Below are 14,753 nucleotides of genomic sequence, written 5' to 3'. Positions count from 1 at the left end.
GTGAATATATATTTGATTATGTTATTAAATGTGTTATTTGAAAAAAAAAAAAAAAAGGTTAGAATGGTGGGTGCAGCAAAGAAAAGGAAAAAGCTATGGACTAAGGAAGAAAGCTCCGTTTTTGTCAAGCTTTGATCTTTTAAGTGCTCGGGTCAATCTCTTACTTGGCATTATAAATAAATATGTTTGGGTATTATGAAAATGTTAAATGGTTAAAATGGATGTATAAAGGTTTTGTAATGCTAAAAGAATTGATAATGGCTAATTGGGTTAAATAAATTACTTGGGAATGCCTCTTGGCATGGTTTGATTATAAAAGGCAATGAAAAAGGCATGATTTAAATAAAATGTCGTCTTATATTTGTTAAAAAAGAATAAATTGTTAGAGATGTAATTTTATATATATTAGTATATGCATGAATTGAGAAAGCTTGTGTGCTTATAAAGTGAATTGACATGAAATTGAGCTTGCATATATATGCATCGTCAATACGAATGAGTAATTAATATAAGTTGATAAGAAAATTTGTATTAGTCGTTGTAAATTTGGTGAGAACAGGTTTAGGTATAATTCACATGACAATAGAAATTATTAATAAACTAGTGAATGGGGTATATATAGAGGATGTGGAATATAAAAGTTATAATGACTGCACTAAATGTGTGGATGAACAGGATGAGTTTGGATGGATAGTGCGGTGTGTTTAGTTTATTTTGTCTTACGTTATAATATTGCTATAGTATCTAATATCATTACCACCATTATTTTTACACTAATCATAAATAAACACACCGCCTATTCAAATCTACGGTTAAAGTGTTAGGACGATGAACTTAATTTGTTTGCACAAATCTTCGTTGGAATTTTTGGTGGGTACATTTAATGTTTCTTAATTTATGGTGCATAGGAACGTTTGAGTGGATATATTCCATATACCTTAACTAGGTTCCGTCAATGTTCTACTAAGGGCTAATATCAATAGTGTTAATCAATTGCTTAAAAATATTTAAGAATTGTAAAAAAAATGTTGATAGGGTTTATTGATATGTAGGTGAATAAATTATTGAAAATTTCACCCTAATAGAGTAAGGGAAGTCACAATTGTAAAGGAGGATGAATGTAATAATCGTGAATTATTTTGAAGTTGTATTATCCGATCGTAAATCAATAGTAGTTTCAAGTTAAACAATTAAAATGAATTCATAGTCTAAACTAAACTTTGTACTAGTAAAATTATTAGATCCAGATTGTATTAATAAACTTAGTGTTTTGATTTTTTTTTTCTCTATTTACTTATCTCACATTATTGTTTTGTTCTATTACTTATTATAACAACAACAGCAACATGAATAGGCAAACCAAGTTATTTTGGATTATAATTAATATAAACAAGTAAAAACGTTTAAATTGATATAATTAAAATTAAAATTTTATATTGAATGGATAGAAAACGGATTTTTCTGTTTATCGAACCAACCATTTCCACTTCAAGATTCTTTTTTCCTTCTTTTCTTTAACCTTGCTACGTCAATTAATAACTCACTAGTCACAACGAGAAGCAAATAGATATAATTGCAACTTTATACAAGTCTTCTAAGAAATAGAATGAGAATCATAACAAAGATAGATCATGCATTTAACTTTAATTATACTGAAGAACACCCCGACCCACCTACTTTTGTTGGTGGCTGCCATCGAGGGATCTTTTTCAATTTTGGCAAAAAAATTATTATCCGATCCAGATTCAAAGGAGCCAAGGCAATAGTCAATGGCAAGGGAAGAAGTAGGAGCGGGACTTCATTGTCCAAGGATCACAACACTGCTTTCAAGCTAAAACCTATCCATTTCAACAAGTTTATTATGTTCATCCCATAATCAGCAAGGATGGATCACTCACCCAAAACAACTCATTTCACCAGCTGATGATCAGAGAAATAATAAAGAGAGTAATAGATTTGGTTCTCAAGTCAGGAATAAATAAGGCATTAGAGTACATGGAGACAACTTTGTATCTTTCTTCTTCCCTGCAACAAAAGAAGATAGGGATAGAAAAAAAAAGCTACACAATCACCACCATCATCATCATTCATCTGCTTTCCGGGTGCAATGGGAAGAGCTCCAGAGTTCTATTTTCATCTTCTTTACTTGACGATCTGCTATCTTTTTCCTCAAATGACCAGCTTCTGCACTTCCTCTTACATGGACTATCTTCCTCTCTTTCCATTGTTTCCTCCTATTATACATGCATGATAATTTGATAAGCTTCATAAAGCTAATATAGTTAAATCAAAGGGAGAGAGGTTTTAGCTTTAACTTTTACGTACCCTAGTATCCAAAGTTATTGGAGTAATGGGAGCAGAGCTTCTGGGACAATGGGTGAGTCCAAGGCTGCTTCGCTTCTGCTTTTGTCTCTCCCGTGCTTTGTGGTTTTGGAACCAGTAGAACACGTTTTTGCCTTCGATCTTGCCGTACTTCCCTAGCTGCTCAGTGATTTGTTCTATTTGTTGTGCGTTTGGAGTTCGCATCCCACCCCGATACAACATCTCCAAAATCCCTATCTGCTCTTGCGTTGGATTCCACCGCGTACCTCCTGGGTGCGTTTCCACCTACATGTCGTCAACTTTCACGTTAGACTTCTTCAAACACTATTAATCATATTTACTTCATTAATTGAGTTTCCATTACTAATAGTGATGAAACATAGTTTAAAGCCTTAAACCTTATGATTATGCTGTAGATCTTCCGACTGAAACCAAGCTACTAGCGTACATGAAATGATATAAATAATTGTATGCAAGTATAGGCAAGTAATAGAGGGAATGGGGGCTGGTGGAGTGTACCGGAGGAGAATGTCGGTTGTTGTCTTCAGAGGGGCCATTGCCAAGTTTCCGAGGGCCGCTATCGGGCCTAATGAAGCTCTTAAGGTCGAAAGAGGAGACGGTAGTATAAGTAGAGTTGGAGTGTAGCTTTGGAGCAAGAGGGCGTAAACGCTTACAGCCAAGAGAGAGCAATGGTTCTTGCTCCCAAAATCCACAAGCCAGCTGGTGCATCTTCATGTTTCCCATGGTGAAGGTGTGAACGATGGAGAGTAGTGAATTATATAGCAGATTGAGGGGGGGAAAAGCAAACTTTAAAGGAAAAGAAAAAGAATGAAAGTGGGATGTGCGGTGGTGCTTTGAAGAACGGAGACCAAATGATGAGGTGAGGTTGACTTGTGATTTCCCATATTTTAAAAAAAGAAAAGAAAAGATAAGTGTTGAAATAAGAGAAGAGATTCGATTTAATTATGCCGTAAAAATCAATATAATTATACACGCTTTCATAATTATTTATAAAATTAATATTTTAATTATTAAGTAGTTGAATTTTTACATAAAATAAATAGTTAAAAATTTTAAATTTATATTAAATTTGACATTCATATTTACATAAATAAAATATGAAATATAATGATTAAATTATTAAAATATTAATAATATAAATTACTTTAAATTTTACATTATATAAATTAATTCCTCTCCATTTTAAAATATTTTTATTTTATTATTTTTTATGATAATAATAGTAAAAATGTTTAAGAATGGAATGAACAATTGATATGAATTAAATATTAGAATACATGCAGAAACATTTGGTTTTATTATTAGGTATGGGCGTGTGGGTGAATGAGTGGTAGGAATGCAATATAGTGTAATGCTAATTTGCAAATCCGTGTGGGTTGGGTGTTTCAATTTCACTGCTGTGATGATAAGGTGTTATTGCTTTTCGGTGGCCTCTTTTTTTGCTCCTTTACACTGCTCTCTCTCTCCCTCAAAACTTTTTAATTTTTAGCTATAAAGTGAATGTGGGAGAGGAATTTAAAAGGATTCCTCCAATCCCAATACTTGAAAATGGAACTCTTTCCTTTGCTTTCCAAGATACGGAATATGATGAAACAGACACTCAAAAAAAAGAGGGATACACAAAGCTTACACCTAGTAATTATGTCTATTCATAATTTATCATTTTATATTTATAGATTTTTTTATTTGTTAATCATTTTTATTATATAATATATAAAGTGGTAAATTATATCATTAATTATTGAAATATGGATAAGTTTTCATTTTAGTTACTTAATTATTTGAAAGTTTTTATTTAAGTTACTCGACCATTAAGGGCCAGTTCTTCATTACTTTTGAAAAGTGCTTTTGAGAAGTACTTTTGAAAAGTGTTTTGGAAAAAATTTAAGTGTTTGATATTCTTTGTCAAAAAGTACTTTTGAAAAATAAAATGTCAATTTTAGACATGATATTATAAAGTAACAAATATGTATTTAAATAATGTTCAAATTAGTTAATATTATGATATTTTAGTAAAAATATAAAAAATAATTTATTATAACTTATTATTAATATTTTAATATATAATATTAATTTTAAATATTTCTAAGTAATTAATATTAATTATTTATTAAATTTAATTAGAATATATAAACTATATTTAAATATTTAAATATAATAATTAAATATTTGTAATTAGATATTGACACAATTGTATTATTTTAAAAATATTTTTATTTTTAATTAATGCTTCTAATATATTTGTAAAACTCATATTAAATAACCAAGAAAGAGAACACAAAATAATAGCATCAAACACATTTTAAGTCAAAAAGTAAGGTTAAAAAAGTAAAATAACAGCCAAAAGTGCTTTTTGGCTGAAAAAGTTAAAATTTACTACTTTTTCATCTCTAAAAAGCTCATCCCAAAAGTTAAAAAAGTTGCTCCAATGATATGTGTTCTTCATTGCTTTTAAGAGAAAAGTACTTTTTTTAGAAAAAGTTCATCCCAAAAGTAATGGAGAACACACCCTAAAATTAATGTTATGTGATTTTCTCTGTTCACATTACCTGCATCAATCGAAAACTTTTTTTCTCCTTCTCTTTTATAGTTTAGTTTTTTTTATAGTCAGATCACCTTGGATCTAAAGTATATTGTTCTATTCATCAATAGGTATTGATTCACCGTATTGATTGTCGAGTCATCGCTAGGAGCTTTTTGGCATAAATTAAAAAAAATTTAACAACCTAATGACTTAAATAAAAACTTTTGAATAGTTCAATAACTTAAATAAAATTTTAAAATTTTAGAAATAATTAATAATAGCTTCCTAAACATCATATATTCTAGTCATGTCATCTTATCATATTATAATTATTTTCTATTATTATAAGCCATTATTAAATTTATCTCTATAAGCAAAGAATGTTTATTAAAGGAAAAAAAAGTTTATGGTTTAGTGCATTATAAACATACCAAATAGTCTCTCCACCTCTACTTTGGAACTGTAGCACTAGGTTTCCCAAATTTTTATATTATAATCTTAAAAAACCAACAATACTCACTGCCTTTTTGGGTCTGAATTTGGCAATATCTTATTTATCAGGAATTGCCATGCAATGAAACCATACATGCAATTCTTTTATATACATAAATAAAAGAATTCCAAATGATTATATAATATTTGAGTGTGGGTAAATAATAATTGCATGTTTCACTTTGTATGATGAGGTTTGAATATAGAACTTGATTTTATGACCACTTGATTGGATGTAGCACGTGTGACTCTTAACATCTGACCCAAACTACACGTGTGCGATTCAATTATGTACACACACTTTTTTCTCTTAACAAGATGATGCATATGAAACCATTTCCATTTTATTATAATGTAGTAGCTTTTATTAATTTCAAAAATGGTTTAAAAATATTTCTAAAAGTGATAATTTTAGAATAAATTTTAAAATTATATATAAAATTTAATTTAATGTGTAATATAATTTAATATAATTATATATGTAAAATTTTATTTTAATTCAATTGCATATATAAAATTTAATTTAATTTTAATTATAAATACTTTAAAAACAAATAAATTCAATTATTTTTGTATGAGACAAATATAGTCGTTTATATATGTAATAAGTAAATTTAAAAGAGTAATATGTTGATAATAATATTAGTAGTTTGTAAAAATTAAAATCAAAATTTTACACAAAATCAAAATTAATATACATCATATTGCATCGTATAACAAAATTTATATAATATTTTGAGATTTTCTCTATATATTTTAAAGATTTTCTTAAATAATAGTTGGTAGTCATTGTCATGCATACTTTTCACAATAAATTTAAAAACGAAATGGGTATAGAATCATGATATTTCTATACAAAAATTTTTATTATGTTCTCATCAATTTTATGGTGTGAGCATAGTCTTATTCAGACTAGGATGGTATTTAAATAAGGCCTTCCAAATAATATTGATTCTAAATTTTGAATTTGATCTAAATACTTGAAAAAATTAACTATTTAAATAAATTTTTATTCCATTGATAAAGTTACTTCTAAAACTTTAGCTATGGAATTTAACAATATAAGTTACAAAGATGTATAGGAAGAACATAAATTTTAATACTAAATAATAAAAGATTAATTCTAGAGAGATTCATTAAAATTCATTACCTTTAACTATACACCGGTAAAAATACGGATAACAATTGAAATTTATGTGCTTTAAATGATTCTCTAAATACATTTCAAGACTATAACTTATAAAATAAATTTAACACTTAAAATTTGTAACTTATAAAACTTTATGTGTTGACCTGATGGTTAGGGTATTCACCACTCCACGTGTAGTATGGATTCAAGTTATGCTAGCCGCGTTGTTGTTAAGGTTTTGCCCTCCTCTTGTAATTCACCCAAAAATTTATAACCTTTAAAAATTATTTAAGACACATAATTATAACATTATATAATTTCTAAAATAATTTAAAATAAAAAACTTTAACTTCACAAAGGATTTAATTCAAAATCTCAAATTGTGACTTATTGATTAATTATTCACATCCTCTAGGAATAGCTTGGATTTGAATCATCATTGCACCAAAAATAATTTAATTCAATATAATTAAATTTTAATAATATCATTGAAAAATTTATCATTCCAATAAAAAATTTAAAAATAAAAATAAAAATAAAAGAAACAAAATTATTTAGAATAAAATTAACAAATAAGGAAAAAAACACTTGAAAAGAAGTTATCATTAATGGAACAATTCAGAAAATAATTTTTGTATAGACGATAACTCTGCAGTCTAGTCTCTAAATTAAAAACACAATTTATGACAATTAAAAATTATTAAGACACAAAAGTATAATATCAAGTTACAATCAAAAGCTTCTACATAAAATTTCATAAACTCAATATCGTAATTTTCTTTCTGAAATGTTTCCTATAAATATAATATTGTGGTGGAATAAATATTTGTTTCTCAAGATAACATTTGAATTTACGTTCAAATAGAAACAATCATTGTACAAAATTGATAGCATTTAAAAAAGGTAGAAAGTATTTCATTTATAATTTTAAGAGAAAAAAGTATTCAAAAATATCTTTAATTAGCATTTGAAAATTGATTAATATTTAGGATGTATTTAATATATTGCTAAAAATTTCCATTTCATTGAAAATAAATATTTTAAATGTTACACACTGGTTTAGCAAACCAGATCTATAGCACCCCAAACCCGATTCAATGAACTGGATCCGCATCTTGGGTATTACCACATCAATACAGATGTAAACTTACCCTACTTATACAAATTACAATAGACTACAACTCACTTAATTACAAAAATTTGAACTAAAATACGTAAGTATATACAATCGAGTGAATACAAGCACAATGCATGGCAATTAAATTACAAAAGTGTCTAGCTTGAAATCCTAATCTATCATAGATATTATCGAGGTACAAATTCTACGCACCGGCTCAAACTTTGAATACGTAGCCTAACTCGCTCTATATGCATAATAAATCGATACGCCACTCTTTTGGCGTAGTCCTAGCCTCATTCCTCCAGGCTCGGTCTCACATTCATCCTAAAAGATAGGAAACAACCATGTAAGTTCATAAGAACATAGTGAGAAATAATCATTTATACCTTAGTCGTTGTATTCCATAAACAGGCAGATAGTTCATTACCACCAACTTATCTTCTTTAAACATCACCTATCTATCATTATGAGGATCGCACCATTTATGAACATGATCATTCTTTTTGTCCCCTATAACATGGTCTGTATCCTTTATCATAGTTCCATCAATGACTTTATCCCATTAGACTTCCTTTATAACTTATCATGAAGATGGCTCCTTTACCCATACTCTTCGGAAATCGACGCTTTGAGTTACTTTTCATACCTGATCATTCTTCAACCCCCTATTTCTCTTACTATTTACAAGTATATATCCTACTTTGAATTATCAAACATAGTCTTTACTTAAATTCATTCTTTAAACTCACTTGGTTCTTACTTTGTATTCATCAGATAGCATATTCTACTCTTACTGATTTTGATTTTAAAAGAATCCAGGCGAATATGCTACGTCATTCCATACGGAGTCTACCACAAAAGAAGCTCATTAAGAATAAGGGTTCTACACAGTCCTCCACAAGGACATTTCCTTCATAGTTCGTCATGCATATCGTTCATTCAAAGTTCTCCATGAATATCATTTGTAACAGCCCGATTTAGACCCTAATTGGAACGGTGGTTTCGAGACCATGAATATGAGTCAGAAAAATATTTAAAAATTATTTTTTATGTTTATTATGTGTGAATTTATATCTGTGAAATTTTTGTGATTTAATTTTGTCGTTTGAGTGTCCGATTAAATAAAAGGACTTAATCACGTAAAATAAAAATTAGGTGGTTAATAGTAAAAAGACCAACTTGTTGAATGTCTTTATAATATGAAACCTTCATGTTGTAATTGGGCCATTGTTAATGTAAGTGGACGGTTATGGGCATAATATATATGAAAGTGTAATATTTTAACTAAGGTTAAAAGTGTAAATTAAATGTTATGTTAATATAATATATTATATATCATAAAACATAAAGAAATAAGCCATTTATGTGTTATATTTTGGTGTTCTTGCCGAAACAAGAGAAAAGAAAAAGAAAAACCTAGTTCAGCACTTTCAAGCTCAATCAAGGTATGTGTTTAGCTCGGTTTTTGATAATTTCTACGTTTTTGATATCGTTGCTTCGAGTACTAGTAAACCCATGCTTGAATTTTTTTCTTTTGGTAAATATTTTGAGTTATGCCATTGTTGAGAGCTTGTGAGCTTTGTTGTTTGATGATGAAATATGAAAGATATGTTTTAGATTAACATATTTTGTATTGGAGTTTTTGATGATTTTGAGTAATTAGGACTAAATTGCAAAAATAATAATTTAGGGGACTAAAATGTGAAATAAATGAAATATATGGACTTGTATGAACACTAGGAACATTTGGCCTAACATGGGTATGTTTAGATTTTGCATATTTTGTGTTTTGTGCAATAGGGACTAAATTGTAAAAAGTGTAAAATGTCAGGGGTAAAATGGTAATTTTCCCATTTATGTGTGTTTGGATTAAATTGAATGAAAATGTGTTTGAATGAGTTTAAATTGAATATATTTAGATCAAGAACCAAAGAACTCGAATTTGGATCGGGGGAAAACTAAAGTTGTCGACTAGTCGTCCCGTTCCGTTTTACATTGCCCGAGGTAAGTTCATATGCATATAGTTGTTGTTAACTTTTAATATAAGTGATCTGTAAATAATTGTAGTAAATAGTAGAAAATTACAAATCAACATTGAATATGGAAAAATAATCTATGTTTAATGATAAAGTAATGAATAAGTTTGGTATTTGAAGTAATGACATGAACTATTCATGTTAAAGTGTTGATTATATGTATAATAATTGCAAATTTAAATTCGGCTAAATGATACATGTATATGATATTAAAGTGTGAATCATGAGTATATATATATATATATATATATTCGATTGTATGATGATTTTGTAACCTAGAAAGTGAATAATAATATTATTAATGAACATATTTGTGTTTTGGCCAAGTTTAAATTGATACATGGATATATATATATATATGAGACTTCGACTTGTGATATGTGATTCTGATATATATGTGCGAGTAAGACCACGTTTAATACGTTGGCATCGATATGTGATTCCGATATATGTGTTCGAGTAAGACCACGTTTAATACGTCGCCATCGATATGTGATTCCGATATATGTGCACAAATAAGACCCTGTATGAGACAGTGGCATCGTTATGTGATTACATGTAAGACCACGTCTGGGATGTCGGCATTGTTTGATACGTGTGATTATCTGAGTATTCTATTCAATTCCGAATGGTTCAACAGACAATGATAAGTTATGATCGAATGTGTAAAATGAGTTAAACGATTAGGTATGAGTTATTTGATTACCTAATTGAAAGTAAGGTAAGTTTGTTATTTGATATTAAATGAAAATTCTATATATGATAATAATGTAAATGTAGGTGGATTCATGTAGTATTTTCGGTTATATGCTATCTATAAGTATGAGTTGTTAAAGTTGGATTTATGAGTATATGTATATTAGTCTATGAACATTCGGTTATATGGTGTTAATATGCCTTTGAAAACGAATAATACTTTGAGTATATATATATATGTACATTCGGTTAAGATAAGGTTTATTATAAAAGCACAGGATATATATATGAAATGTTAAATGTGGGATTAAATGTAGCTATGATAGTATATTATGGTTTGATTTAAATGAATTGATAATGTCTTGAATTGTTATTTGCTTATTACTTACTAAGCTATAAAAGCTTACTCTATGTGTATGCTCGTTTTTGTTTTATAGATTTTGGATCAAGTTACGAGCTCGGGGATCGTCAGCACAGTCCATCACACTATCTAAGGTTTCGACATCTTATAAGTTAAACTCGATCTTATGGCATGTATAGGCTAGCCTTGGAGTTAGTTTATTTTGGATGCGTATGTATATAAAGCCATGCGAAAATGGCTTGATCCTAGTGCTAATGTCCTAATGTTTAAGTAACTTTGGTCATGGGTTATGTATATATATATATATATATATATGTGCAAGTTAAACTTAATATATGGGTGATGAATGTGTTTTGGCTGTGGTTTATTATTGACTTTTTTAGGATGTGTGATTTGCCTTGCAAATCGGTTGGGAGTAGTAAATGAAATGCTTCTATATTCGGTTTGTGATAGATGAAATTCATACATATGCTTGTGATAGGCTTGTTTGTGGTTTGGTATTTAAAGGTTAAGTCGTTAGTGTAATGATTCGATTGTGTCTTGTATTTAATAATATTGGTTAAAGTGGGTTAACAAGTATATTTGGTTAAATGTTGAATTTAGATAATGAATATATTTGATTGATGATTCGGCATTTGCATATATAAATAATGATGCTTCTTGAGTTATAATATGTAATATATTAGATAAGTAAAATGCAAGTCATATATATATGGTGTGTTTCATATATGTTTACGCTTTAAAGTAATGATATGTATAGCTTGTGATTATTCAATATGGTAAGTTTGACAAACCGATATGTTTTTCTTTAGTTGAATTTTATGATTTAGTTTAATCAAGATAAACATGGTTGTTGGATAAGTAAATATATATATATATATATATATATTTAGTTGTGATTAAATATTGGCATATTAGAAATATATAATTTGTGTCATGAATAGTCCAAGTTAATAAACTTCATATGAAGAATATATGTTTGCGATGTTGTTATATGATTCGCTAAAAGAGTAATATTACGTACATTGTGTATTCCGCTATGTTACTAAATTGTTTTAGAAGTGTTTTTATGGCATAATTTATGTGATGTATTAGTATGATTCTTGTGTAAATATATTTGATGATTGAAATTATGATCATTGGAATAGTAAAAAGAAATACTAAGTAAATATATATAATCGGATAGTCACAAGTAAAATAAGTGTTTCCACTAATGGTATGAGCATGTGTACTTCGTTATATGAATATTAGTGGTGTATAATAATTTACATGCGAGTGGGATGTACTATGGGTTGTATTCTGTGCTTATTTAATGGTTCATAGTGGTATGCTAAGATGTGCAATATATATATTGCTTTAAAGTTAGGTTCAGGCATATAGTAATAATATTGAGGTTGCATATATGTTTGGACTTGAATTGGCATGTAATAGTATGTTTGGCTTTTACCATGCACACGTGTAAAGTTATTTCAATAATACGTTTGAAATTTATTAAATTAAATAAATATAATAGCATGTATTTAATATTTGTGTTTGAATGTTTTAAGGTATGCGCATAAAATTTGTTATGTATTAAAAATTTGATATAATAAAATCATTTAAATGCTATAAAGGAAATGTACATACGATTCGTATAATTGATTTTGTATTACCTTAAACATGAATAGTAACATTTGACTTTCTTAAGCTGTGTACGGTTTGGTAATACTTCATGACCCTAATCCAGTGATGGATATGAGTTAGGGGTGTCACATCATTCGTTCAGAGTTCGCCATGAGTATCATTCTTTTAGAGTTCACCACAGAGGTGTTTCATTCAAATCGTTGCCACAAGGGTCATTTTTATAGAGATTTCCACAAAGGCTAATCTTTCTATTTTTCGCTACAAGGCACTTTCATTTCATGATTTTCCATAAAAGGCTTCCATATCATGATTCGCCAAAAAGGATTTTCTTTCATGTTATGCCAAAAAGGCTTTTCTTTCCTGACATGTTTATGATATGGATTTACCTAGACTCATGTTGCGTGAGGTTTGCCCATGATCGTCCTAGGACACGCAAGGAACCTTATTGGGTAATAACCTTCCTTTAGTTCCTCTTCAGAGAGTGCCATTACCATGGGCTTTTCCTTCAAGGCTTATATCAAAGATTCTATTCTTAATCCTAACAAACAATTTTAGACTCCATGACGATGAACAAACACAAACTCACTTGACCGGCTATTTATGTATTGACACCATTTAAGACTTCACACTTTGATCAATTAACAACACCTAAATAACTCACATATCATCACTTACATTCTATTTGTGCTCATACAGTCATACTTCATCAATAGTATACTTATCAAATTCCATGTGAACTACACATGCAAGACATAGGGAAACATTCATATTATACTTTTCTAAATTCGGTTTCATAGTTCATTCAATTTCCATAGAAATATCTAGTATACATGGTATACATCTAGGATTCAGTTTAGAAACTCATCTAATACTCACCTACAGCAGGTCAAAACTCCAGATCCAAACTTTTACTGCACAAATCAGCAGCAATTGTTGGTACAAAACATTAAAACCCATCAAGATTTATTCATATACCTCTTTTTCTATCATTTCTATCATTAAAAATCCCCAAGCAAGGCTTTATATCTCCATCTTACTGATTTAACATATCCAATAAACTTACTCTTTCATAATATAACAGGCAGAGTCATAAATCTTACCTTGTTATGAAGTAACCACTGGTGAAAAACCAGATCTACAATTTAAGCTTGAAGGAGAGAGAAATATTGTAAGTTCTTTAAGATTCAGTTAATAATACTTCTTTAGGAAGGAAGAAGAAAACTCTTTTTCTTCTAACTCAAGTATCTATATAAATAACCTAAACCTTTATTGGGACTTGATGTAACACCCCTAACCCGTATCGTCGTCAGATTAAAGTTACGAAGTATTACTGATCAATCGTAAATCATACAACATCATATCATTCTATAACTTAAATATATCATTAACCATTCAATCACATGCATTTCGTACCTAAATTGAGCCCTCGGGACCTTAAAAATAGCTTGGGAGCAATTCGAGACTAATTTGAAACAAAACATGAGCGTGTGTCATTTTTTAGGGGACATGCACTATAACCGAGTAGATCTACTTTTATAGCCTACCCCAACCCAACTAGGACAGCCTAAATAGTCCAATGTCCCTTTCTAAGGGTCTTCTATTGTTATAGTACGACTAGTTGTCATCTTCTCACCTAGAAGAATCTGAAAGCTATCGTAATAAGTGCTACTCATGACTAAATAGCTCCAACTTCTAGGTGTTTCATTGGTCACTTATGACATTTTTAAGAGCTCTCTAGGTTTTAAGAGATTTACTTTTAGAAGTCTTTAATTAATAGTAATCAGCTCTAGTGGTAACATGAGTGAGGGTGCTATTGTCATCCACTAGTACCCGAACGTTACTTCCAGGTAGTCTAAATATTTATATTTAACAGCTCTAGTGTGAACATGCTAATGTAAGCACGAGTAAGGGGGCTATTGGCTATAGCCCCCAAACATTCTAGGAAAAACATGAAAAAATTAAAAATAAGGGTTACACGGTCGTGTGACCAGGCTGTGTAACTTTTGAATAAAGGACAAGTGGCCATGTCCCAGCCTGTGTCCTCACCTGTGTAACTCTTTGAGTTGCCCCACATGCCCGAGTACCAAACCGTGTAACTCACTGACTTGTATACAAAAGAACTCTCAGATGACACACGACCATGTTGCTAGGTTGTGTGCCTCACACGACTGAGTTACACACCCGTGTCTCAGGCCGTGTGGACCCAAAATTACCTAAATTCAAGTTATCCCTAAAACCATTCCATGCATAATTGTTCAACCATTCATGCACACCTTAAAGAAATCTAAGCATCACCTAAACACACATTAAGATACCATTTCAAGATTCTAATTCAACTAACCAATATGCCATTCAAAGGCACCACAATATACCAAAACATAACATGCTAAAACAAATCAACTTTACCATATTTCAAGCATCATAACCTA

The 14,753-nt window shown here is 29.5% G+C and overlaps 1 protein-coding gene across 1 annotated transcript; it reads right to left on the bottom strand.

The window, feature by feature from the left end:
• Nucleotides 1-1,824: 1,824 nt before the first annotated feature.
• On the bottom strand, nucleotides 1,825-3,102 carry LOC108482529 (WUSCHEL-related homeobox 4-like). Its single transcript, XM_017785661.2, has 3 exons — nucleotides 2,842-3,102; nucleotides 2,326-2,607; nucleotides 1,825-2,234 (listed from the first exon to the last, which is right to left on the bottom strand). The coding sequence occupies exons 1-3, from the start codon at nucleotides 3,064-3,066 to the stop codon at nucleotides 2,088-2,090; spliced, it is 654 nt and encodes a 217-aa protein (XP_017641150.1). The 5' UTR covers nucleotides 3,067-3,102; the 3' UTR covers nucleotides 1,825-2,087.
• Between the last annotated feature and the right edge of the window lie 11,651 nt (nucleotides 3,103-14,753).

Source organism: Gossypium arboreum, chromosome 1 (assembly GCF_025698485.1).
Source record: "Gossypium arboreum isolate Shixiya-1 chromosome 1, ASM2569848v2, whole genome shotgun sequence".
Lineage (NCBI taxonomy): Eukaryota > Viridiplantae > Streptophyta > Magnoliopsida > Malvales > Malvaceae > Gossypium > Gossypium arboreum.
Note: the sequence above shows the minus strand (reverse complement) of the source record. Positions and strands in the feature narration are given on the sequence as shown.